This window comes from Canis lupus, chromosome 6, assembly GCF_048164855.1.
Source record: "Canis lupus baileyi chromosome 6, mCanLup2.hap1, whole genome shotgun sequence".
Classification (NCBI taxonomy): Eukaryota; Metazoa; Chordata; class Mammalia; order Carnivora; family Canidae; genus Canis; species Canis lupus.
The window spans coordinates 8,880,164-8,908,151 of NC_132843.1; the positions used below are offsets into that span (position 1 = coordinate 8,880,164).

The following is a 27,988-nucleotide window of genomic DNA, read 5'->3' on the forward strand; positions in this document are numbered from 1 at the left end:
TCCTTTGTATTTATTTTGCTTGGTTTTGCTGTTTTTCATAAGCTTGTAAATTGGCTTTTTGGGACCAAAATAAGGAGATTTTGTTGATGTTATTTCTTCAGCTTTTTTCTGCTTTGACCATTATTCCCACTCCATTGTGTTTCTTCTCCTTCTGGATTCCAAATACATGTACATTAGACCAATTGATCTATTTTACAAGTACCTGAGGCTCTGTTAATTTTTGAAATTTTTGGGCAGCCCCGGTGGCGCAGCGGTTTAGCGCTGCCTGCAGCCCAGGGCGTGATCCTGGAGACCCTGGATCGAGTCCCACGTCAGGCTCTCTGCATGGAGCCTGCTTCTCCCTCTGCCTGTGTCTCTGCCTCTCTCTCTCTCTCTCTCTCTCTCTCTCTCTCTGCATCTCTATGAATAAATAAATAAAATCTTTAAAAAATATATTTTTGAAATTTTTTTATTGTGTGGGCTTTAGATTAGTAATTTCTATGAACCTGCTTTCATGTTCACTTACCTATCTTTCTGCCATGTCTAATCTGCTTTTAAGCCTATTCAGAAACTTTTTACCTCAGATATTTTGCTTTTCAGTTCTAGAATATCCATGTTTATCTCTTACAGTTTCCTTTTCCCTGCTAAGATTCCCTATCTGTTCCCTCATCAAGACTATTTTTTCCTTTATGTCCTTAAATATATTTTAATAGCCACTTTAAGTTCTTACCTACTAATTACAACATCTGGAGCTTCTCAGGGTCTCTTTTTAAAGAAAGTGAGTAAGGCACACCATCACCTGCTTATTTGCTTGTCAAATACATTTTTATTTTATGTTGGACATTATGAATGGTGCAGTGTTCAGATTTGGGTGTACTTGTCTTCCTTTCAAAAGGGAAGAGTTTGTTCTGTCAGACAGTTAATACTGATGGCTGTTCTTAAATTTTGGAGGTTTGATTTTAGCCTTTTTTTAGGGTTGGTCTGAAATACTCTAGGACATACTAGAGTATACTTATTCCAGAAGTATGGCCTTTTTGGTGTCTCAATCAAATTCTCATGGTCTGCACTCTGGTCTCTCCCTTCTCCCAGTATGTGTGACTTCTTCTGCTGTTTTCATTTTACTTCCAGCTCAGTATCAGGTGCTCTCTGCTTCACTTCCCTCTGTCTCATCTTGCATGTTTATAGTCCATCCCTTGACCAACGCCTTGCCAAAAAAAAAAAGAAAAGAAAAGAAAAAAAAAAAACTAGATTTGTGGAGTCCTCTTCCCTGTAGCCCTGTTTTCTCTAGTGTTTGTCCTTCAATTTCCATTGGCTTCATCAGTGCTAAGCTGCAATGTGTGTCTCCTCAGTACAGTGAGACTGCTGCATTCAGGTTTTCCTCCCTGTGGTGCTATCAGGAAATTGTCCACAAGCTGACATTGAGGACTCATCTGGGTGTTCTTAGCGATTACATATCTGTGGTATGTACCTGTTGTCCAATGTCTAAAAACAGTCACTTCATAAGTTTTATCCAGCTTTATGGTTACTACTCTGTCTTAGCCTGAAGCCTACATCTGGTAGAAACATGCTTTTGAAAGTTATCTTTAGATTATTCGTTCTCAAACTTTGGCATATATTAGATGCATCTAGAGGACTTGTTTACACAGATTGTTAGGCCCTGTCTTTTAGAGTGTCTGGTTCAGTGGGTTGAGTTAGGACCCAAAAATCTGCATCTCTAACATGTGTCCAGGTGATGCTTATACTGAGGGTCTGGGAGAACCACTTGTTTAGAAAGATGGATCTTGAGAAGAAGTGTAGGACTTTTTTTTTTTTTGAAGTGTAGGACTTTATATGGGACTTACTACACACAATTTTACCTTTTTCTATTTTTTTGGTCCTATGTCCTACGTGACAGGCTTTTGCTTCAGTTGGTTTATTATGATGCTTGCAATCTTGCTCTTTTTATTCAAATTATGATTTTCAAAAAATTGTAGGTCTTTTTGCATTCAAAGAGGGAATTCCCCATTTAATTAATAGAAAATATATGATATGAAAGAGGGTTATAAAATATTATTATCCTTATTTTTTTGCCTGCATAAGTAATTTGACTCTTTCATCCTCATATGAAACTTCTAGAACATAGAGTTTGATAAGCTTCAGAAATAAGTATGAGACTTTTGTTCCAGAAGTAGGGTTTTATTTTAATTATTCTTAGACCTGTATGTATATATGTGAGTTATGTGCCTGTGTGTTTTGTAGGTAGCAGGCAAAACAGTGATAACCATTCACTGGATTGTTGGACCTGAGCCATATCTCTAACTCAGATTTCCTGAAAGCTTACACTGTCCTTCACAGCTATGAAGATAGCTTTTATTCTGTCTACCTCAGTAGCATATTTTGTCTGCTCCTTTGCCTCCATTGTTCTAGTGGCTTCATCTCTCCTTGTTGTTAGGATTTTGAAATGTATTGCTTCCTTTCACACTCTCTAAAATCCATGCATTTCCCAATAGCATAAGGCTTGTATTGATGTCAAACTGGTGACTCTTGTTGATAATACTGACATAATTTTTGTAGTGGCAACCAAGAGAGGAGGTGTCCTTCCACTGATGTCCTTAATCAGGAGAGGAAGTGTCCTTCCCACCAACTATTACTTAGTTGGGAAAATGAATTGGTGTTACCCCTTCAAATTCTAATCAGTCTCTGACAGATTTTTTTTATTTACCAACTTCTTTTATTTCTCGGAAAAATTGGTACAACAGCCTTTGTTGCTTAGATTAGAAGGCTCTTTGTTGGCACGTTTTAAATATTGTTTCAGCTGTAATGTATGATTATTACAATTTCAATCTCAATTTCAAAGGTTTGTTTTCTAATACTTTGGTATAGGCATAGTGAAATACTAATTATTAAATACTAATTACTCAACAGGTTCATTTTGATGGCTGGGACCACAAATATGACTATTGGATGGATGCGGATAGCCCTGACATTCACCCAATTGGATGGTGTGATGTAACAGGGCATCCACTGGAAGTACCATATCGTGAGTATTTTACTCTTCGTTGTTGATATTTAAATACTTAACCTGAATTTATACCTTAATGCTGTTTTTTCATGTCATTTTAAGTATTTTAGAACTAAGTATTAGGTGAATTGATTAACCAGTGCTACGGCTATGGTGAAATCTAATTATTCACAGTTAAGCCTCAAAGGGCATACTTTTATAAAAGAAAAGTTATAATAATCACTAAGGAATTGTTTTGATAGTGTTATCTAGAAGAATCATTATTTTCTACATTTTAGTTTGGCAAACTTAACCTGGTCTAAATCCATCTAATTTGGGCCGTTGATTTTCGCTGAAGTGCATTTTGTTTTCTTTTAAACATTCCATCTAAATTAATTTTGTTTTGGATTCCTGGGTGGCGCAGCAGTTTAGTGCCTGCCTTTGGCCCAGGCGTGATCCTGGAGTCCCGGGATCGAGTCCCACATCAGACTCCCTGCATGGAGCATGCTTCTCCCTCTGCCTGTGTCTCTGCCTCTCTCTCTGCCTCTCATGAATAAATAAATAAAATATTTTTTAAATTAATTAATTTTGTTTTATAGATTAAATTTCAGAAAGTTTTAGAAGAAATGTTTTAATTTTCAGCAACTAAAAAAAATCTTAGTTGAAAAAAAAGAGTCCTCTGTTATGTTGGTATCTTCATTTTCTCTTCCTTTCTAGCTACTTAAAGTTAAGGAGGAAATTAACCACTCTAAATTTTAATGAGCCTTGAACCAAAATATCTTATTCTTTTGTCTGAAGGATTTCTTCGATCAGATTAGGTTGACATGACTAATAGCTGGTTTCAGACACATGTGCAGGCACTGCATTCTTTTGTTTGTTTTCTTCCCTCACTGCCTCTGTTGCTCTCCCATTGGATTCTTGGGATGAAGCTAGCACATTATTCTGTTAAGGCTGTCTTACATTGAGTCAGCCCAATGATGCTTGAACCTAAGCTCTAGAAGGACTAACTGCATTTTTTAAGTAATTAGCTTCTTATAGAAGTGAGAAGGGTTCCTGACTTAATAACTCTACAGACATTTTTACATTGTGCTAGGAGTTTCAGGAAGTACAAAATCAATAAGAATCAGGTCTTTCTGTAAAGGAGAATCCATTAGCAAGCATGACGCCTTTATATACAGAATGGAAAACTAGAGACCATGGTCAGTCCTATGTTGGGGGAATAGTGTTAGTATTTGTGCTGTGTGGGTTTTTTTTTCCTGATTCCACTTCTTACTCTGCCTAATTTCACAGCCCAATATGCCAGGTAGATGTTTCTTATTTTATGTTTACTACACCCCTCCCTATATTGACATGAACACATTCATCCCTCATCACAGTAACATTCTCAGGTAAGAACAGTCTCAGTGGAGGTGAGGATGGGTCAACATTTCAGGGACAGGGATAGCTCTCTTTCCTCGACTCTGTCTCACCCACTGCCTGCTCCTCTGTGAAACTGCCTAACCAGCTTCTCAGACTGCCTGTCTCACAAATATCCCAAAGTCTGTGGACCAAGCTGAACTTCATCCCAAGCCAAAGAAAACAAAAACAAAAACAAAAACAAAAAAACTTACCTTTCTACTGTAGTTCCTACTTGTGTTCAATGTTCCAACTTCTTGGAGCGCCTGGGTGGCTTAGTTGGTTAAGCATCTGTCTTCGGCTCAGGTCCTGATCCCAGAGTCCTGGATCAAACTCCACACTGGAGTCATTGCTCAGAGAGGTGTCTGCTTCTCCCTCTCCTTCTGCTCTTCCCCATCCAAATTGTGCTCTGTGCCTCTCTCTCAAATAAATAAGTAAAATCTTAAAAAACAAACAAAAAACCCACCAAAGTTCCTACCTCTTAAGCAGAATCATTCTGGGCTTTGCTCCCTCTTTATCCCTTCCCCTCCCCACATGTACAGTGATGGAGTTTTGCTGATTCTCTTACTTAATTTCTCCCAAGTCTATCTCTGACCCCTGCTTGCTCCCTCCCAGTGCCATTGCATTTGATCTCTCATCATAGCTATGCAGCCTGCTAGTTAGTGGATTGCACAAATTCTCCTGATAAGCCTAAGATAGATCTCAAAATTCAGGTTCTACAGGCAGTGTAACCTACTTATTAAAAGTGTGGAATCTGGAGTCTAAATCTTGGATTTGAATCTCAGTTTTACTGTTTACTTAGCAGTGTGACTGTGCCCATTTCCTCATCTAGAAAATGGAGATAATATTAGTATGCCTGTCTCAAAGACTTGTAATGATTTAATGAGATAAATGTACACATAATACTTCAAAAACTGTGCAGCCCATTGTATGCACTGAATTAGTGTTGGCTATTAGGAAATGATATAATATTCTCTAAATTTTCATTTTTACATGGAATGAAGTAAATTACTAAGGATTACAAAACTTGAAATTGTGCTAAAATTAATGTGACTAGTTTTCCAAATATTTTAAGTTCTTCCCCTCTTCCTTCTTTCCTTCCTTTCTATGCATTTATGTTTATTTATTATTGAATTATAGTTGACATACAGTATTATATTAGTTTCAAGTATACAACATAGTGATTTGATGTTTATATACACTAAAGAATGATCATAAGTCTAGTTACCATCTGTCACTGTACACAGTTATTATAATATTATTGACCATATCCCATATTCTGTACTTTTCATCCCTGTGACCTATTTTATAACTGGAATTTGTGCCTCTTAATCTCCTTATTTCACCCATTCCCCCAATTCCCTCTCCTCAGCAACTATTAGTTTGTTCTCTATATTTGAGTCTATTTGTTTTGTTTATTGATTTAGATTCCACATGTAAGTTGTAAGTGATGTTATATGGTATTTGTCTTTCTCTGTCTTATTTATCTCAGCATAATATGTTCCAGGTCCATCCATGTTGTTACAAATGGAAAGTTTTCATTCTTTTTATGGCTGAGCAATATTCCATTTTATATATTTTTATGCCACATCTTCTATATCTACTCATCTATTCACGGACACTTGGGTTGCTTCTGTATCTTGGCTACTGTAAATAATACTGCAACAAACGTAGGGGTGCATATCATTTTTTGAATTGGTGTTTTTGTTTCCTACAGATAAATACTCAGAAGTGGATATGCTGGTTGGTATGATAGTTCTATTTTAATTTTTTTGAGGAACCTCCATAGAACCTCTGTAGTGGCTGCACTAATTTACAATCCTACCAACAGTACAAGAGGATTCTCTTTTCTCCACACCCTCATCAACACTTGCTATTTCTTGTATTTTTGATAATAGCCAGTCTGACTAGTGACTATAATTCTCACTGACTAGCTAGTGAGGTGACATCTCACTGCGGTTTTGACTTGCATTTCCCTGATGACTAGTGATGCTAAACATCTTTTCATGTATCTCTTGGACAGCTGTATGTTTTCTTTTGGAAAATGTCTATTGACAATTTCCATTTTCTAATTGAGTTGTTTGGTTTTTTTGGTGTTGGTTGTATGAGTTCTTTATAATTTTTTGGATAGTAACCACTTATTGAGTATACTATTGCATACATCTTCACCCACTCAGTAGGTTGTCTTTTCATTTGATGATGATTTTCTTCCCCATGCAAAAGCTTTATAGTTAGGTGTAATCCCTTTGTTTAACTTTGAGGATACAAATCCCTCCCCTTGCTAAGACCCATGTTTAAGAGTTTACAGCCTATGCTTTCTTGGATTTTTATGACTTCAGGTCTTACATTTAGGTATAAAACTATAGGTTTCCCTCCCCCCCCTTATAATTGATTTCTAGTGTTTGGAAGAAATGTTTCATATTATTTCAGGCTTCTTACATTTATTGAGACTTGTTTTGTGCCTTAACATGTGATCTGTTCTAGAAAACGTTCTATCTGCACTTGAAAATATTGTATACTCTGCTGCTTTTGGATGGAATGTTCTGAATATATCTATTAGGTCTATCTGGTCTGATGTGTTGTTCAAAGCCACTGTTTCTATATTGATTTTCTGTCTGGATGATCTTATCCATTGCTGTAAGTAGGGTGTTAAAGTTTCCTACTATTATTGTATTACTGTCAATTTCTTCCTTTATGTCTGTTAATATTTGCTTTATACCTATTTAGGTGATTCTTTTAGGTGCATATATATTTAAAATTGTTACATCCTTTTGTTTGACTGATCCTTTATTATTGTGTAACATGATTTGTCTTTTGTCATAATCTTTATTTTAAAGTTCATTTTCTCTGATATATGACAGGGATATTGCTACTCCTGCTTTCTTTTCATTTCCACTTATATGTAATGTATTTTTCCATCCCTTCACTTTCAGTCTGTGTTTGAAGTAAGTCTCTTATAGGCAGAATATAGATGGATCTTGTTTTTTTGTTTTGTTTTGTTTTGTTTTTTGGTTGTTGGGGTTTTTTTTGATCCGTTCAGCTACCCTTTGCCTTTTAATTGGCCATTTAGTCCATTTACATTTAAAGCAATTATTATTTTTTAAAGATTTTATTTATTTATTTGAGAGAGAGAAATAGAGCAACTGTGTGCACAGAGGGAGAGGAAGAAGCAGACTCCTGCTGAGCAGGGAGCCTGACACGAGGCTGGATCCCAGGACCCTGAGATCATGGCCTAAGCTGAAGGCAGACACTTAACTGACTAAGCCACCCAGGTGCCTCTACGGTAATTATTGATAGGTATGTACTTATTGCTATTTCATTTATTGTTTTCCTTTTTTTCCATAGTTATTCTCTGTTCCTTTCATATTTTGCTTTTTTCCTTTGTGATTTGATGACTTTCATTAGTGTTACATTTAGATTCTTTCCTTTTTTTAGGGATCCCTGGGTGGCGCAGAGGTTTAGCGCCTGCCTTTGGCCCAGGGCGCGATCCTGGAGACACAGGATCGAATCCCACGTCGGGCTCCCGGTGCATGGAGCCTGCTTCTCCCTCTGCCTATGTCTCTGCCTCTCTCTCTCTCTCTCTCTCTCTCTGTGACTATCACAAATAAATAAAATTTAAAAAAAAGATTCTTTCCTTTTTTAAAATATTTTTTTATTTATTCATGAGAGACATAGAGAGAGAGGCAGAGACATAGGCAGATGGAGAAGCAGGCTCCATTCAGGAAGCCCGATGTGGGACTTGATCCCGGAACTCCAGGATCACGATTTGACCCAAAGGGAGACGCCCAATCACTGAGCCACCTGGGCATCCCTAGATTATTTCCTCTTTATTTTTTTGTATATGTATTACAAGCTTTTGTTTTGTGGTTACCATGAGGTTTATATATAACATTCTATTTATACAGCAGTCTATTTTAGGCTGATAGTCACTTAAATTTGAACACATTTTACATTTTTCTCCCTCCCCCCTCACGTTTTGTGTTTTTGACATATTTTATGCCTTTTTATTTTGTTTATCCCTTAACTAATTATTGTAGATATAGTTTATTTTACTACTTTTGTCTTTTAACCTCCATAATAGCTTTATTAGTGTTTGGTCCATTACCTTTACTATGTTTGCTTTTACCAATACAAATTTTTCTTTCAAAATTTTCATCTACTTACAGTATTTTCTGCTTGAAGAAATCCTTTAAAACATTTTTTGTAAGGAGGTTTAGTGATGATGAACTCCTTTAACTTTTGTTTGTTTGGGAAACTCTTTCTCTCTCTTTCAATTCTGAATGATAACCTTGCTAGGTAGAGTATTCTTGGTTGTAGGTTTTTCTCTTTCAGTTTAACTATATCCTGCCACTCTCTTCTGGTCTTCTAAGTTCTGCTGGAAAATCAGCTGATAGTCTAATGGGTGTTCATTGTATGTTATTAGTTGATTTCTCTTGCTGCCATTAAGATCATCTCTTTAATCTTAATTTTTTTTTCACTTTAATTATTATGTGTCTTTGTGTGGACCTCCTTGGGTTCGTCTTGTTTGGGGCTCTTTGTGCTTCTTGTACCTTAGTTTCTGTTTCCTTACCCATGTAAGGGAAGATTTCAGCTATTATTTCTTCAAGTAAGTTTTCTCCTGCCCTTTCTCTCTCTTCTTCTGGGACCCCTATAATGTGAGCTTTAGTTTACCTCTGTAGAGGTCCCTTATATTGTTCTTAACTACCTACCTTCTCTTCTCCATTGCTGATCCATTCTTCATCATCTAATCTGATGTTGATTCTGTCTAGTGTAATTCTCATTTCAGTTAATGTATTCTTCAGTTCTAATTAGTTCTTTTTATATTTTCTGTTTCTTTTTTGAAATTCTAATTGTATTCATATACTTTTTTCAAGTGTGATATTTTTATGACCATGACTTTGAACTCTTTATCAGGCAGATTGCTTATCTCTATTTCATTTAGTTCTTTTTTTTTTTTTTTGAGGTTTTGTCTTGTTCTCTCACTTGGAATGTATTTTTCCGTGTCCTCATTTTGCCTGCCTAGCTGTGTTTATTTATATGTATTACGTAGGTCAGCTAGATTAGATCTTTCATTCCTAAAGGAGTGGCCATATGTAGAAAGTATCCTGTGGGGCCCAGAAACACATTCCTCCCTGCTCCCCAGAATCAGGTAGTCCATGGGTGTCCCCCGCAGACTGCATGTGCCTCCTCTTGAATTTGGACTGCAATTCATGCAGGCACACTGGTGGGCAGGCCTGGCACCCCCCAAGTGTTTTTGGGGTGCATCAGTCCAGGCTAAGACTGCTCATGACATGTGACATGGCTGGAGCTGCTTTAGGAGGATATCTCTGGATTTCCTGGTTTGGGTTCTGATTCTGGAGTACCTGCTTCTGGGACTTGCTTTCAGTGGGTGCCAATCTCAGTTAAGGCCACTTGCTGGGTGCAGTGGGGGCAAGAGCCACATTGGGGGAGTGCCGATCCCAGTTGAGGCTGCCTGCCAGTGTTGTGATGGTTTGGAGTGGCACCTACTCGGGTGGGTATGTGTTGGACAGGGCAGACCTGCGGGGGAACAGCAGAGCAGGATGAGTAGTGCTAGCAAGGTCGATAGACAATGTCAGAATTGGCACCTGCCAGCTGTCAGTCACCATGATAGAAGGAGAGAAGAAAGAAGATGCCCCTCTCTGGTTCTGTTCCTTGAGAAGGGTCCTACAAATCCCTGCCCCTCTTACATATGTCCTAAAATTAGTCAATCTCCATGTACGGTTCAGAGGCTTCTTAAACGGTTGCCTCTGTGGTGTGTCTCAGAGTGAGTGTTTGTTTACAGACACTTTAAGAGTAGAGTCTTGGTTTCCTATGGTTCTCTTGCTCTCCTAGAGTTAAGCCTTGCTGATTTGCAAGGCCAGACTTTATAGGGGCTCTTCTTCCTGGTGTAAGACCCTCAGGGCAGGGATGCCTGATACAGGGCTTTGAAGCTCTTGCTCCTCAGAGAGGACCTCCTATGTTTGTGATATCCTTGCTTGTGGGTTGTCCTGGATCCTGTTGTTGGTGGGTTGTTGGTGTGGATCCTAACTGGACCACTTCTTTGCCCTCCCACCTGTCATGATGTGGCTCTTTTAAAAAGTATCTTTAGTTGTCTGGGGCATCTGTGTGGTTCAGTAAGTTAAATGTCTGCCTTTGGCTTAGGTTATGATCCCAGGGTCCTGGGAATGAGCCCCACATTGGGTTCCCCACTCAGTGGGGAGTTTGCTTCTTCCTTTCCCTCTACCTCCCACTCCCCATGCTTATTCTCTCTCTCTCTCTCTCTCTCTCTCTCTCTCTCTCTCTCTCAAATAAATAAATAAAATCTTTAAAAATATATATCTTTAGTTGTTAATTTTTCTTAAGTTTGTCTTCCATATATGTTCTTGGCAATATTACAAAATTCCTGTTTTGTGTATTCACACTTAGGTAATTGGAAAAGTCAATTTTCCCTATAATTTGGTCTTGATACTCTTTTTACTGCTGTGCTTACTTTTCTGTTATAAATTTTTGAATAAATCATTATTAATATGGTTTACTATATGTTTCTTAGTTGACACAATGATTTGTAATTATTTGTATCTTCATTGTTAGTGTTATTAATTTTTAAATACCTGGATTTTAAGACATGGTTATAATATGGTTCAATGTATATCATCCATGCTTCTGCTATTAAAGAAAAATACTCTCTCTCACACACACACACATACACCTCCTCACACACACAAAGCCTTACTCCAAAATTTATTTTGTTATTTTTCTACTTATTATTGATTATTTTCTCCCCACTGGAAACTAGAAACAAATAGTTGGTCTAGCTATCCAACAGAACACAGTGTGAGGCTCTAGCATTGTCTATTGCAACAGATTCATGACTGTCTTTTCTGATTTCTTTCCTGTAATTGTGTAAACCCCAAATCTAACCTTATTATCTCAATTCTTTTTTTGTTGTTGTTGTTGTTGTTGAAGTAAAGTTGACATTATGGATCTCCATTCTTTTCTTTTAAACTCAATTTAATTGACATATAGTGGATTATTAGTTTCAGAGGTAGAATTTAGTGATTTATCAGTTGTATATAACACCAGTGCTCATTTTTTTAAAGCTCTTCATTGGCATCCAGTGTCTTACAGACTCCCTTGCATGTACACAAGGCACTTCACAATCTGCGCTCTGCTTACTGCTATACTGTACTCTTCCAAAAGCAGAATTACTTCATTTATACTGAACAGAATTACCCATAGTGTCTTAACATTGGCCTCATAAGATCTTGAAGTCAAAGTCACATCACCTTTCTATACATCCCTCCGTATCTTAGCTTTCTTTACAGAAAAATCATCTCCTCAGTTGGTGTCAAATGCTCATTTGGTGAGAAGCTGGCAGGAGCGCTTGCTCTATGGTATGAATTACTTGTAGTATCTTGGCTCTTATCCTGTCTTTTATGGATTGTATTTGTACAATCAACCATCAAATCAACTTTTATTGCTGAGTGCTGCATTAAGTCAAAAGGTTGATCTTATTTTTCATGTAATTCAAACTAAATTTAAAATGTCCAGGAACTTTGAAAGTCAGATCAAAGTAATTATATCTTGTAAGTAGATCTATAAAATCACACACAACATTTTCTCAGACCAGATAGTCTCTTACCAACATTAATCTGCAAGTATTAAGGAATTTTCAGATATTTTAACTTTCCTATATTTTTTTACACTCTTCTGTCTTACTTTTATTGTATTTATGTGACTCAATAATTGCCTTCAGTACCTTATTATATATGATACAATCGATTTATAGATAAAACGTTGCAAATAATACTAAAAGTTTAGGGTTTGGGAAAAAATCTTAGAGATCATCTAATCTACTCTGCCATTTTATGGAGGCAGAACCTGACTTGAACTTTATTTTATCGATTTACTCATGAAATTTTATAAGAAGTACCACAGCAGGTTGTGTACTAGTGGCATTCTGTGAAAATAAGAGCAATTAAAAGAAAATATGAGGTAGGTGCCTGGGTGGTTCAGTTAGTTTAGCATCTGCCTTCAGCTCAGGTCATGATCCCAGAGTCCTGGGATCCAGCCCTACATGGGGAATCCTTGCTCAACTAGGAGCCTGCTTCTCCCTCTTCCTCTACCCGCTGTTCCACCTGCTTGTGCTCTCTATCTCTGTCAAATAAATTTTCAGTAAAATAAAATAAAATATGAGGAAGACAGTTTTTAAATCTGTTATTCTCATTTGTTTTTCATTATGAAGATTTTTTCTTTTGACTCTTTTCCAACATATTTGTAGCTCAGTATTGTAATAAATGCTTTGGAAACAAAGGAAGAAAAAATGCATATAATATAAATTTTTCTTCCATGAGCTTCCAGTTTATGTTTGAGGAAGCTGTAGTTTACAAATGTATGAAACAGAATAAAATCATATAGCTGCCTATGAATAAGTAAAAATTAAAGGTACATTGCTATGTTTCTAAATGTGGTTTTATTTTTATTTTTTTTTCTAAATGTGGTTTTAAAGACAGAATAGAATGACATAGAGCTAGTCCAGCTGGGCCTTTTAGAATGGTGTTGACCTAGGCTCAGAAGAGAACAGAGAGGACCTGAGCCAGTTCAGGGAGATTGGTTGCCTCTTTAGAGATAGAAATGACACAAGCATAAGTAACATTAGAATTTGTTGGCTCTCCTACAAATTTTATTGGATTGGAATATATTACAATTTTATGTTTTTCTAAGTGAGTCAGTCACTTTAATTTGTTTCTGTTTTTTTTTCCTTTTTCCTTTTTTTTTTTTTCCGTCAGAGAGGGTGTAGGGGAGGAGAAGAGGGAGAGAAGAGAGAGAATCCCAAGCAGACTCCCTGCTGAACACAGACCCTGACTCGGGTCTTGATCTTACAACCCTAAGATCATGACCTGAACCAAAACAAAAAATCAGATGCTTAACTGACTGAGCCACCCAGGCACCCCTGTTTCTGTTTTTCTAATACCACTCAATCAGTATATTTATATTCATTGCAGAAATTGAACCAAGGTATAATACTTGTTATATAGCTCAAGCTTCTGCAAAAATGTTTGTACAGTATATTTTTGCCATGACCATAATATTCAATAATTCATAACATTCAGTCTCTAAGGCCAAATAGAAGTTATTGAAACTTTAAACTCACTGAACTTTGGAAAACCACTTAAGAATGAAAACCTGAGTGTTGCCTTTCAGATGGCAGGAGCGACAGTTTATATGGGAAGGGGAGAATTTCCTCCTAGTTGCCACTCCGAGGCACAGAAGCTCACCTGCAGTTTACCCTGTATTCCACTGTCGGATTAAACTCTCCTTTTCTCATGCCATGAGGGCATAAATTGTGTTTTATCTGATGTATAGTCCTTCATGGTGGACTTTTTCTACACTTAGAATCAAAATGAAATACCTGAGATATAGCACTAAGTTGTCAAGATCTTCTATTGGGCTTTGCATTGCCTGAATATCCTTAAAAAGATACAAAAAAAAAAATATATATATATATATATATATATATATATATATGTATATATAATCAGAACCAAAAACCACGTCTACCTCGGTCATCTACACAATTGCTCTTTGGTAATCTTTTTAGTTGTATCATTTGGAAACTGTGATCCCAGTCCCATTTGATGCAAAATTTCTTTAGACAGACCTCATTTCTTTTATCATATTGTGAATCACCCATCTACAGACTACCTACTCCATTGGCAATGGGGTGTCCAATAGTTCTTGCTTTGGAAACACACCAAATTTGAGAAGCAAGATGATGGACTTCAGAGTTAGAAAAAATTTGATTTAAATTTTCATTCTGCTCTGACTCTGTGTCTTTGGGCAGGGTACTTTACCTCTTGGACTTGCAGACTCATGTCATTAAATACTTTGGTGGCTGCTTTCAGTTGTCTGGCACACATTGGCCCTTCAATAAATAGCAGGGCTGGGGTAAAAGGTGCAGAAACTTTTGCTTCCCATGTCAGCAGTTCTCTTCATTGATCCAGAAAATAGAGAGTTGACTTTATTTCCTAAAACTCATACAACTGGTGTGGGTTTTTTTTTTTTCTAGGTACTTGTTATAATTATACTATCAATAAGGGGGTTGCTGATCTCTGAGCAAATATTGATTAACATTTAGGACAGTTCAAAACATTTAGAATTATTGATTTAGGTTTAAGATCAGCAGACCCTATAAGCCCCATTAAACTAAACTAAAAAACTTCGCAGTGCTTTAAAATATAGATCTGAATACATTGCAATTCTGTATCTAATTCTGATGTCTGGGTTTTTTCCCCATGCCAAACAATTTTCCAACTCTGGCTGGGTGTCCCACAATTCAACTCTTCTAAGTGTTTACTTAGAGATAGCATAAGGTTCCATAGGCTAAGGACTCAGTTCTACAAGACTGCACCCCCCAACTTCAGATGCCAATCATAAGCCTAGGTTGTTACCTGTGCTTCTATGTATTGGTCAGAGGTTCCAGTGACCCACTCCTTGGGCTCAGTTAATTTACTAGATCCTCTCACAGAACTCAGAAGAACATTTTATTTAAAAAAAAAAAGATTTATTTATTTATTTATGATAGACATAGAGAGAGAGAGAGAAAGAGGCAGAGGCACAGGAGGAGGGAGAAACAGGCTCCATGCACCGGGAGCCTGACGTGGGACTCGATCCCGGGACTCCAGGATCGCGCCCTGGGCCAAAGGCAGGCGCTAAACCGCTGCGCCACCCAGGGATCCCAGAAGAACATTTTATTTACTAGATTGTGTGTTTAGTGTAAAAGGACGTAACTCAGTAAGCCAGATGGAAGAGATGCAAAGGGCAAAGGGCACAGAGCTTCCATGTTCTCTCCTTGCTAGATGCCCTTCCCATATCTCCATGTGTTTACCAGCCTGATGGCTCTCTGAACCTCATTCTTTTGGGCTTTTATGGAGGCTTCATTACATGGGCATGACTGATTAAATCACCAGCCATTGGTGATTGAACTCAATCCTCGACTGCTCTCCCCTCTTCAGAAGTGGGTCTAGGAGTAGGACCCTAAAATTCCAACCCCCTAATCACTGGTTGGCTCCACACTGGTAACCACACTCTAGCCTTAGGTGCTTTCCAAAACTCATTAGCATAATAAAAGGCACCCTTCTTGCTCTTATCATAAGCAATTCCAAGGGTTTTAAGAGCTCTGGGCCAACCAAGACAGAGAGGAAGACTAAGTATATGTTTCTTATTATAAACCACAGTATCACAATCGTAAATATACCACCAGTGAATTAAAAGTATTCTTACTGAGTTGTTCACTAGCTTTATGGTTGTCAAACCAAATGGTTATAAACTGGTTCTCACCTGAGCCTTCTCTATTATTCTGTTTTCCATTCCTGTATCCGTGATGTAGCACTGGTACTTTCTTTACCTCTCTTTCTCCCTCTCTTCTTAGTCTGTACTTACTGCTTCCTGCTTCTGTGAGTACACACACTCTGACTTCCAGTCCTCCTTTCATCTCTCATCCATGCCACTCACTCCTTTCTTTCAACTTCTTGAACACAAGCTCTTTCCACCACAGGGCCCTTGCATATACTATTGTTTCGGTCTACAATGGTCTAACTGCTCTTCTAATAGATGACATTTCGTACCCTTTCAAATTCATCTCAAATGATCCCTTCAGAGAAAGTCCTTCCCTCACCACATTATCTAAAGAACGACTACCACTATTTTCCATTTCATTACTTCCTCTTCTCTATAGCGCATTATCATAATATGTAGTTATTTTTTTATAATAAATTTATTTTTTATTAGTGTTCAATTTGCCAACATACAGGATAACACCCAGCACTCACCCTGTCAAGTGCCCCCCTCAGTACCCATCACCCATTCACCCCCACCCCCCACCCTCCTCCCCTTCTACCACCCCTAGTTCATTTCCCAGAGTTAGGAGTCTTTATGTTCTGTCTCCCTTTCTGATATTTCCCACACATTTCTTCTCCCTTCCCTTCTATTCCCTTTCACTACTATTTATATTTCCCAAATAAATAAGACCATATAATGTTTGTCCTTCTCCGATTGACTCATTTCACTCAGCATAATACCCTCCAGTTCCATTCACATCGAAGCAAATGGTGGGTATTTGTCATTTCTAATGGCTGAGTAATATTCCATTGTATACATAAACTACATCTTCTTTATCCATTCATCTTTCGATGGACACCGAGGCTCCTTCCACAGTTTGGCTATTGTGGACATTGCTCCTAGAAACATCGGGGTGCAGGTGTCCCGGCGTTTCATTGCATCTGCATCTTTGGGGTAAATCCCCAGCAGTGCAATTGCTGGGTCGTAGGGCAGGTCTATTTTTTACTCTTTGAGGAACCTCCACACAGTTTTCCAGAGTGGCTGCACCAGTTCACATTCCCACCAACAGTGTAAGAGGGTTCCCTTTCCTCCGCATCCTCTCCAACATTTGTGGTTTCCTGCCTTGTTAATGTTCCCCATTCTCACTGGTGTGAGGTGGTATCTCATTGTGGTTTTGATTTGTATTTCCCTGATGGCAAGTGATGCAGAGCATTTTCTCATGTGCATGTTGTCCATGTCTATGTCTTCCTCTGTGAGATTTCTGTTCATGTCTTTTGCCCATTTCATGATTGGATTCTTTGTTTCTTTGGTGCTGAGTTTAATAAGTTCTTTATAGATCTTGGAAACTAGCCCTTTATCTGATACGTCATTTGCAAATATCTTCTCCCATTCTGTAGGTTGTCTTTGAGTTTTGTTGACTGTATCCTTTGCTGTGCAAAAGCTTCTTATCTTGATGAAGTCCCAATAGTTCGTTTTTGCTTTTGTTTCTTTTGCCTTCGTGGATGAATCTTGCAAGAAGTTACTGTGGCCAAGTTCAAAAAGGGTGTTGCCTGTGTTCTTCTCTAGGATTTTGATGGAATCTTGTCTCACATTTAGATCTTTCATCCATTTTGAGTTTATCTTTGTGTCTGGTGAAAGAGAGTGGTCTAGTTTCATTCTTCTGCATGTGGTTGTCCAATTTTCCCAGCACCATTTATTGAAGAGACTGTCTTTCTTCCAATGGATATTCTTTCCTCATTTATTGAATATTAGTTGACCATAAAGATGAGGGTCCACTTCTGGGCTCTCTATTCTATTCCATTGATCTATGTGTCTGTTTTTGTGCCAGTACCACACTGTCTTGATGATCACAGCTTTGTAGTACAACCTGGAATCTGGCATTGTGATGCCCCCAGCTATGGTTTTCTTTTTTAAAATTCCCCTGGCTATTCGGGGTCTTTTCTGATTCCACACAGATCTTAAAATACTTTGTTCTAACTCTCTGAAGAAAGTCCATGGTATTTTGATAGGGATTGCATTAAACATGTAAATTGCCCTGGGTAACATTGACATTTTCACAATATTAATTCTGCCAATCCATGAGCATGGAATATTTTTCCATCTCTTTGTGTGTTCCTCAATTTCTTTCAGAAGTGTTCTATAGTTTTTAGGGTATAGATCCTTTACCTCTTTGGTTAGGTTTATTCTAGGTATTTTATGCTTTTGGGTGCAATTGTAAATGGGATTGACTCCTTAATTTCTCTTTCTTCAATCTTATTGTTAGTATGTAGTTATTTTAATGGTCTGTTTCCTTGCTTTTCAAAATGTGGTTTGTTTTTTTTCATTTCAGTTTCAAAATACTTTCAGTACTATCAGCTTCATGAATGGGGAGATGAAGAGTGTTGTGTCTGTCAGCATTTCTCCAGTGTCTGGATTCCAATAAATACTTATCTGTTTATTTCTTTAAGAGTTGGTTAATTACTTATGCCAAAACATGGATCTCTGGAGGACACCTTGGGCTCTCACCTGCAACCTTCATGGAATAAATTCATGAGTAGTAGCTGTGGAATTAGTTTAGTCAGGCCTGGAGCAGAGTCATAAGCCAAAAAAATACCCACTACTAATAAAGTGAACTTTCACGAACAGAAAGTTGACAGGCAGAAAAAGAAGATTTCCTAGCTTGCTTCCAGCCAGATAAATAGTTTTGTTGTTGTTCTTTCTTTAGCTTCTGTTTGATTTATATTTGGAAGTAATTATGATGCTTGATTACAAAGCAAATTAAACATAGCATTATTATGAAGTTAAATTGTATATTAATAGAATAGTATTACAAACTATAATAATAATAGCTTTAGCCTTTATTATAATTTATATTAAAGACCTTGTAAACATTGTTAATTTATTTAACTGTTAAGTATAAACAAGCATTATAGAACATAACTTGATAAAGGTTATAGCTCATTTTCCTATTTGGTTCATTACACAGCAGATGTATGAATATAACAGAATGACTTGTAAATATACCAAATGGCCTAGTATGTTGTTTATCCTATTAGTGAGATAAAATACTGAAATCTGCAATAAGAACTGAATGATTAATAAAGCCCCCTTTGATGAACATTTGGGACCCATGGAACTGAAAAGTTTTATTCTGTTGGAGATGAAAATGTACTTAGATTATAAAATGAGATGTAATGCCATTATAATCCAGATCTGTAATGGTAACTGTGATGATAGATAGATGTCATTCTGAGAGAAAAAGGAAGATTAACTTAGCCAGGTAACAACATATTTTCAATTTCAGTCTATTTTAAAGAGAATTTTGTAAGGAGTCTTTAGTACTTGTTCTTCCAAAATCCAGCAAGCAAGTAATCAGCAGTTTTAAGAGTCCCTAAGTACTCATTGACTTAATAGACAATTACAGCATATTGTGTTTAAAAAAAGTTAGCTATTTTAGAAGTCCCTAATTACAGATTTACATGATAGACTTATCAAGGAAAAATAATACATTTCAAAATGTACTTACAGTCTTAATGATATTATCTGTTTTAAATGTTCCTTCTCGAAGTGCTTATCCTGTGTGCTCTACCTTCTGGAGGTGTGAGGGCAGAATTAATTTACTTCGCTCTAAAACTTGATATTTGGGTGCCTACTGGTAGCCCAGAACAATTCTGCAGATTATTTTCTCATCATAGCCAGATGACTGTTCACGGGTATTGAAATGAAATGGGACAGAGTGATCTGAGTGGTCCCATTACAGACACTGGTAGATTGTGTCTTGTCGAAGCACCACTCTGTTTAAAGTTATTGACACTTACTACAGATATACACTAACTTCTCAAAAGTCATGGAATAGCTCAGTGGTTTGACAATAAAGCAAGACAGATCTCACCCTGTGCCAGTGTATGGTTCCTATCTGGCCATACAGGTGGATGTCAGCACTCAGATGTCCACTGGAGGCCCTGTGTTGGACAGCAGACCTTTCAGGATTTCTCAGAAAGAGTTTTAATCCTATCCAGAAGACTGTAATGTCTTCCAAGGAAAGGGAAAGGGGTAAGATGCCTCTATGTTGCCCTACATGTCTGGATAATAGAAACCTTGAGTTATCAGCCAACTGCCTGAGAATATTGCTTGAGAACAGGTTTACCATCTTAGAGGGTAATGTCAGAGTTGTCACTGAATAAAGTTTTGTTTTGTTTTATTGCATCTCAACTGTACCGAGCACTGTGCCAAGGTTGGAAAGTCCTATGGGACATGGTTTTGCACTGGTGGTCGGGGTGGGTGGCAAGCTGGGAAGGAGAGATGGCCTGTGAACATGCACCTGGCTGCGGGTGGGGATGAGGCAGGTCACACAGGAGGCATTGCAGGATCACTGCACTGCCCCAGGCACCAGATTCAGTATAAAAAGACTAGAATTTCACCTCTCAAGATGCTAGGTCATCTTTCAAATTTGGGGGTCAGAGTGGGGATGGGAGCATGTGATGGCAACTCTGGGTTGGTTTACAGATAAACGTAGTGGTAGTAGCATCTTGGAGATGTCTTCTTCTATTTCTTTCATGGTCTTAAAAAGATGGGCAAATGCCTGTCCATTTTACTTTATAAGTAGATCTATCCTTAAATGACCCATTGGAATGAAAATAGAATCATATATGTTTAATATAAAATAAGTATTATATATTTGCATTATGAAAGAAGCTGTATAAAAATTGTGGTTTGTTTTTTTTTTTTCATTTCACTCTGCATGCTAAGCAACTGAGAATCATGAAGTTAAAAAGGTACACAAACCTAAAATTCAGTGAGTAATGTGAGAGCCTTTGGCTTATATTTTACTTTTCTTATATGTTTGAAATTCATTTCAAACGAGAAAGTAAAAATTAGAAAATTTTTACTTAACAAAGCAATCAATTTTACTTCAACGCATAGGAATATTTTAAGAGATGTCAGAGTAGGGCCGCCCAGGGGGCTCAGAGGTTTAGCACCGCCTTCAGCCCAGGGCGTGATCCTGGAGACCTGGATGGAGTCCCATGTCAGGCTCCCTGCATGGGGCCTGCTTCTTCCTCTGCCTGTGTCTCTGCCCCCCTCTCTCTCTCTCTCTCTCTCTCTCTGTGTGTGTGTGTGTGTGTGTGTGTCTCATGAATAAATGAATAAAATCTTAAAAAAAAAAAAAAGGATTCACCTATGTTTAAAAAAAAAAGAAAAAGAGTTGTCCAAATACCCTCCACAAGTATTGGGCTCACAGCTCTGCACTGGCACATCCAGCAGTGGTGACCAGATCTCTCTTTGCACAACCTGGTCTTGGAAGGATTGACATACTTAGGAGCTCCTCATCCTAGGCACTGCAGACAGAGTCTGAGTTCCTCCGATCAGCCAGGAGCCTCTCCCTATTATGTTTACCGTGACTGCTAGCCAGAGCTTCTTTAGAATGCTCTTACTTTCACTAGCATTATTCCTTCACAGAAACTTTCTATATGTAATATTGTTTCTTTAATCACCAAATAGTTGAAGGCCAATAAGCGTGAGGACACGGCTGCTGATAGCATACCACTGGGCTTCTGTGTTACTGATCTCCATCAAGATGTTCCCCTTGAATGATCCTACACTTTTATTGCTGCTTTGCCTATTTTTCTGAACATTAAAAGCCTTTACATCCTAAGGTATTGCAGAGCAGAGTGAAAGAAGAGGCTGTGGGAGTTTATATTCTTTAATGTATAGTCTGTGTTTTTTACATTGACAACATCCTCCATCATTTTCTTTGAAGTCATCATTCTCTTCTTATCAGTGGACCTATTTTGAAATGAAAGTCATTGGGAGCTGAATCTTTTTATGTAATACCCACACACAAATTTCATATAGTGCCAGGCAGTCAGAGAAAACTCAACAACACAGTGGAGTCTCCCATCTGATTCTAGAGTTAGCTTCCAGTCCATAAGTAAAGGCAAAAAGCGTATTTCGTCACAATTACTGAAAAGTGTGTCTCACTCAGCCCAGCATAGTCAATTAATCCTCCATCTCTGAACTAGACAAGTGGTGTGAACTGAGCTGAAGGCAACGTGATTGGCCTGAGTTCAGGGTCATGCTGTATGAAGACCATATGGCATTTTAAATACCTCACCCATTGCCAGCTCAGGAAACTGCCCCCATTGTGAGGAGCACGTGAGGACCAGGAGAAGTGGTGGTCTCTGACTCTCTGGGCATGCTCCTGCCATGTCTGTTGCTGAACAGCACAGTGGGATCACCCAGACTTCATTCAGTTCATTTCAGATATTTGACTAACATGTGCATGGTTACCCTTGCTATCTCTTAAAGCTAGGAGGAGTTGATTAAGAAAGTCTGTGTATATAAACCTATAAAAGTTTTGAGTACAGCAGTTGTATATTGGGCAGCATAGCAGAGTGATAAGAGCACGGATCTGCACATTAAGAAGTTGGAAATCTTGTCCTAAGTTCCATAATATGGTTTATGATCTGACACAAATAATTTGACCTCCCAAACCATTATTTCCTTATTTGCAAAAATAAGAACGGTCTAGGTCAGTGATTCCCAACCTGATATAGAACACTTAAATAAGAGTTACAAACTTATCCCTGGAGTTCACACTTTTTAGAACCTGAAACTTTATGTGTCCAAACATCTCTGAGTCCTTTCCAGCTCCTGATCCTGCTGTGTCCATGGTCTCTGGCCTTACAGAGCCTGGTGTGTTATTGTCCTGCTGCTTTAGACTGGACTCAAAGGGCAGATGCCCTGGTTACTTACAGCCATAATCAAGTTATCATTTCATGGGCAGACTGCATGATGGGAGCTTTCTCTGCTGCTCTGAACGGAGCATCTTTGTATCTGTGATAAGAGTGGACACTGTTATTTGCTGTTTTGATCAAGCAGCACATAGGGGTGTAATCTGTTGCACCTCTTGCACAGAGCTCCCTTTGGGTGGCACTAACACCTGTAGGCAGTAAGCACTCACCTTCTCCCTCAAGCCTATGATCCAAACTAATTCAAAGCCACCAGTGAGTAAACTAGTACACAAGCCTTGGAGGGAAGGCGAGCAGCTCCTTCCATTTCATCCAGGTATATATTATAGACATCAGGGTGGAGGGTTTCCTTCACATTAGAAACATGGCAATTCACAAGTGACTCAAAATAGGAAAGTCATTAATTGTAGAGTTAAGTTTAGGATAGAAACCACAGGGAGAGATGTAACTGTTAATATTATACACATGTAAACAAACTTCACAAACAACTCTCAACATTTTTTATTAAGAGGAGCCAAGAGGCTGATTTGAGGAGGGCTTATAAACACCATGGTTCTGCTTTAGACGTAATTTGAAGGTTATTTGAAAGATGTTGTCATCACTCTACTTTGGAATCTTGTGTTACAGAGTGCTTAATCTAAATAATTTCTTCTTTTGACAAAAGGGAAAGAAACAGTTAAAGGATTGGAGAAGCTCAAAAACAAACCATGATACTCAGTTTTAGGCCAGTTTTGTATCGTCAGTCACATGAATAAGGAAAGTCCTGTGAGTAAGGAAGGCAGAGTTACCACCCTCTTGGATTCTATTTAGTGTCATGTTCCATGAGGCAAAGTAGGGGGAGGGAGGAGGTAGGAGAGGAGACAGAAACAGCCAGGTAGGGGAGGGGAGAGAAGTAGAAATAGAAGTATAGAGAGTGAGGAGAGAAGGGGAAGTTGGCAGCATTTTCACTTCGATTAGGTAAGAGTAATTAATTTACATAAATCAAGTACCAAATTAGTCATTTTTTTAAAAGCTGATTTCATATAAAAGACAAACTAGAGATTCAGGACAAAACAAAGTAGTTTTAGTTTTTATAATGGCTGTGGGAGAATTTGCCTAAAAGTTAAGATTTAGAAGACAAATACATCTATTACTTCTTTCTTAAAAGTACTGAAAACAATGAAACAATACAGTCTAGTAAAGTAGTTTTGTACTGTTAGGCACCATGTTGCCCTCTACCCTCCTTCTTGGCTCCCCAGTAAGCTTATCAGAGGCAAATTTAATTCAATTTAGTTCAGTTACATATAAACCAGGATTTTTGTGTGTGCCAATAATGCATTCAGTTTTTTTCTACTTATAAAATTTTGTGCTGCTGTGTTATCTATGCGGACCTCTCCCAGTTTTTCCCTTCCATAAATCAAGAGTATTGTTTTCCTGATTTTTTGAAAGGTTAAAATAAAAACTAGGTTAGAAAACACTGGCATTTTATGAAGGCCTATGCTATATTCCATAATATGAGAAGAGCCTAGTTTTGTGTAAACAATTGGACACAAATTGGTGCCCTGATCCTGTGCCCATAGTTAAGCATGAGATCCAAATTTTCTGGGATCGATCCTCTTGTTATTAGCCCACCATATTATTGTGTCTCTTATTTAAAGCTCCATATATGATAAATCCACTTTATATTTGCTAAGAAAATCTTTGCCCACTGGTCTGCTGTCTCCTTTTATTTATTTTATTTATTTTTTATTTTATTTTATTTTTTTTTATTTATTTTTTTTTATTGGTGTTCAATTTACTAACATACAGAATAACACCCAGTGCCCGTCACCCATTCACTCCCACCCCCCGCCCTCCTCCCCTTCTACCACCCCTAGTTCGTTTCCCAGAGTTAGCAGTCTTTACGTTCTGTCTCCCTTTCTGATATTTCCCACACATTTCTTCTACCTTCCCTTATTTTCCCTTTCACTATTATTTATATTCCCCAAATGAATGAGAACATATAATGTTTGTCCTTCTCCGACTGACTTACTTCACTCAGCATAATACCCTCCAGTTCCATCCACGTTGAAGCAAATGGTGGGTATTTGTCATTTCTAATAGCTGAGTAATATTCCATTGTATACATAAACCACTATCATAAATAAATAAATAAAATCTTTTATTTTTTAAAAGATTTTATTTATTTATTTATGATAGTCACACACAGAGAGAGAGAGAGAGAGAGAGAGAGAGAGAGAGGCAGAGACACAGGCAGAGGGAGAAGCAGGCTCCATGCAGGGAGCTCAATGTGGGATTCGATCCCGGGTCTCCAGGATCGCGCCCCAGGCCAAAGGCAGGCGCCAAACCGCTGCGCCACCCAGGGATCCCTGCTGTCTCCTTTTAAATACTGACCAGAGCCCAATAGAATACGATTCACTTTTTACCATAACTACTCATTGGGAATCTCTGTCAGATCTTGGAAAGGGTTTTCAGAAGGCTGCTGTCCATTGCTGCTGTGCTCTTTTCTCACCATGTGGTGGGTGGTGGTGGGGTGGTCGCAGTGGCTATTTCCCTGGTGGAATAAGTATCATTATTGTAGCCGCTGGTCCCCAGGACTCTGGTACATTTCTAGACATTGTCCTGCATCAGGTGGTTGATTAGTTTGCCTTCCTGTACAGATATTGCTGTTGCTATATTTTAAAGGTTTTTCTAAATCATCAGGTTAGACAAAACAGTCACATTTGTAGGAACCTTTTCTTATTCTTTTGTTCTATTTTCCTTTCACAAAATTGTTATTCTGTTTTACTTATATATCATGAAATCTAACAGCCTGAAGCCTGGGACAAGCAACCGTGGTGTTTAGTTACATTATTTTCTTCTGTTTGAGAAACTCATTATTACAGCACAACGGGTATTTATTATCCCTAATTTCATTAGGAGATAAAGAATAAGTATGATTAATCTATAATTTCAGTTTGAAAGGTATGCTTATTATTTGCATTCTCTAGCATTCAAAGGTAATTATTTCATTAAAGCTTCTTAACAACTATAATGTAAATTTCCTGAGGCGGGGTGGGAGAAAAAAAGCAACAAAACAAAACCAGGATACTAACCTGAAAGTTTTCCATTATCCAAAATAAAGGTAGTGAAATCTTAATTGTTTGAAATGAGAATGTATGCATATTTGAACAGTTTCCTTTATTTATTTCTCTTTAGTTCCGGATTTAATTCTGCTGCTTCCTTTGCTCCATTCTTAATCTCAGCTGATGATCTTGGGGTTCGTTTTTCTGAGAAAACTAGTGCTGTGGGTGGAGAACTTGGCCATCTTAGCACCCAGGTCTGCCTCTTTTTTCTTCTTCCACTCTCCCTTACCTTGGGTCAGGCTTGTTGGCATCTGGTCACCAAAAATGGTCTCATTCCAGTCCCAGGAGCTCAGGGCTGCACACCCTCAACCTTCCTCAGCACTGTGCTCATAGCCACTGTCTTGCTTCCTGGCTCACTGTCTGCATGTCCTTCTCCATCGAGGACGCCTGCCTCTGCCTGGCTGTACCTTCTCGGCCCCTTTTTGACACTCTTTTAGTTTCTACAAATCATGTTTCCCAGAGCTCAGTCCTCAGGCCTGACACTAACTCACGGTGGGATCTCACCTAGTCCAGGGCTTTGAGCACCAGGTGTAGAAGCCATGGCTGCAGGACACCTCTAGTCCCAGCCACAAGGCACAGCCCGCCCCAGGCCCTTTCCATGGGACACTCCATAAGGCTCAGTGAGTGTGCTCGTACTCATTTGTCAGCCCTCTCTATTCTCTGGTGCCTCCACCTAACTCAGAATATTGCTTGGGCCCATGGGACTTCATCTCTTCCCCCTTTCCTTTGTCTCCTTAGCTCTAACCACACTGGCCTTCCTGCTGTTGTCATAGGAAGTGTGCTTTCACTCCCCGTAGGATCCTGCTCACGTCAGGATTTCTTCCCTGACTATTGGCCTTAAGAACATTCCCATGAAACGCCGGGACACCTGCACCCCGATGTTTCTAGCAGCAATGTCCACAATAGCCAAACTGTGGAAGGAGCCTCAGTGTCCATTGAAAGATGAATGGATAAAGAAGATGTGGTCTATGTATACAATGGAATATTACTCAGCCATTAGAAACGACAAATACCCACCATTTGCTTCAACATGGATGGAACTGGAGGGTATTATGCTGAGTGAAATAAGTCAATCGGAGAAGGACAAACATTATATGGTCTCATTCATTTGGGGAATATAAATAATAGTGAAAGGGAATAGAAGGGAAGGGAGAAGAAATGGGTAGGAAATATCAGAAAGGGAGACAGAACAAAAAGACTCCTAACTCTGGGAAACGAACTAGGGGTGGTGGAAGGGGAGGAGGGTGGAGGGTGGGGGTGAATAGGTGACGGGCACTGAGGGGGGCACTTGATGGGATGAGCACTGGGTGTTATTCTGTATGTTGGCAAATTGAACACGAATAAAAAATAAATTTATTATTTAAAAAAAAAAGAGCTTCCCCCTTCTGCTCCATGACTTCATATGTCTTCCTAGCACCATTACTATCTGACATTCCATTGTGATTTTCATTCGAGTGTTTATTGTGTCTTTGGTGCCAGGATAAGCTCTGGGGGGACAGGGCTTTCTGTTTGATCTGCTGCCATATCCATGGTACCTGAAATCCTGTCTGGCACACAGCAGATACTCAGTATCTCTTTAAATGAGTAAACAACTCTCAGTGGCTATTCAAAAGAAATATTATTTAGAACATAGTATTAAGGAAATAAGAGTTAAAATATCTTCACTTGTCTGTTATCAATGACATTTAAATCTCTTCCACTTTTCTGTATATCCTCTGGTGGATATTACCACCTGATGCTAGAGTCATTTCTCTTTTAAACACTTGTTAAATGAATCAGGTTGAACTGAAGACATTTTCAGCAGCAGGAGATTAGTGTTGAAATGGGGCTAGGAAGACTGCTGCTTGATCCTCATGCTGCGACATGGGCCCACATCAATATGGAGCTCACATACGTACGTCACAGAACAGAGCATTTTCATTTGCTTCAACCAGTGTCAGTACTGTCATTCTGCTTTCAGTCACCTCTAGACCCAATAAAATAAGTTTGGAAAGTGAGCTGCTTCCTACACAGTAGGGCAGTGCTCTCGAACTCAGCATCTCACCCACATCAAGTAGGGCAATAATAAGCCTTTTCACTCCCATCACTTTGGTGGTTGCCAGTTTGGGCTATTTTGAAATTAAGGCCAGTTCCCTTTCTCATTTTCTAGAGATGGATATAAGCTCTTTACTATATTGATTTTTCCTTTGATATCTTACATCTTCTTTACATGGCAAATAGTTTTTGTTTTAGAATAATTACTTGATTTCACAAAAGGAAAAACAAAATAAAATTGCTATTTTCTTGGATGGACTTTTCAGCTGCAAATAACACAAAAATCTTCTATAATGGCTTAATCGAAGAGGGGGTAGTATTTTTCCTGTATGATAAACACTGATGTGGTAGGTCTGCCGTGGTATGTCCTGAGTCCGAGCTTATCTTCCTTCATTCTCTGCCTTCTTGAACACTTTTGCTTTTGTCTT

At 38.4% G+C, this 27,988-nt stretch overlaps 1 protein-coding gene across 15 annotated transcripts in view; it reads left to right on the forward strand.

Moving 5' to 3' along the window:
• Positions 1-27,988, forward strand: part of L3MBTL4 (L3MBTL histone methyl-lysine binding protein 4) — a 492,268-nt gene that overhangs the window by 293,157 nt on the left and 171,123 nt on the right. For all 15 annotated transcript variants that reach the window (XM_072828786.1, XM_072828800.1, XM_072828792.1 and 12 more), the window contains one exon: positions 2,884-2,998. In XM_072828786.1, the coding sequence (XP_072684887.1) occupies positions 2,884-2,998 (115 nt within the window). The remainder of the gene's footprint in view (positions 1-2,883; positions 2,999-27,988) is intronic.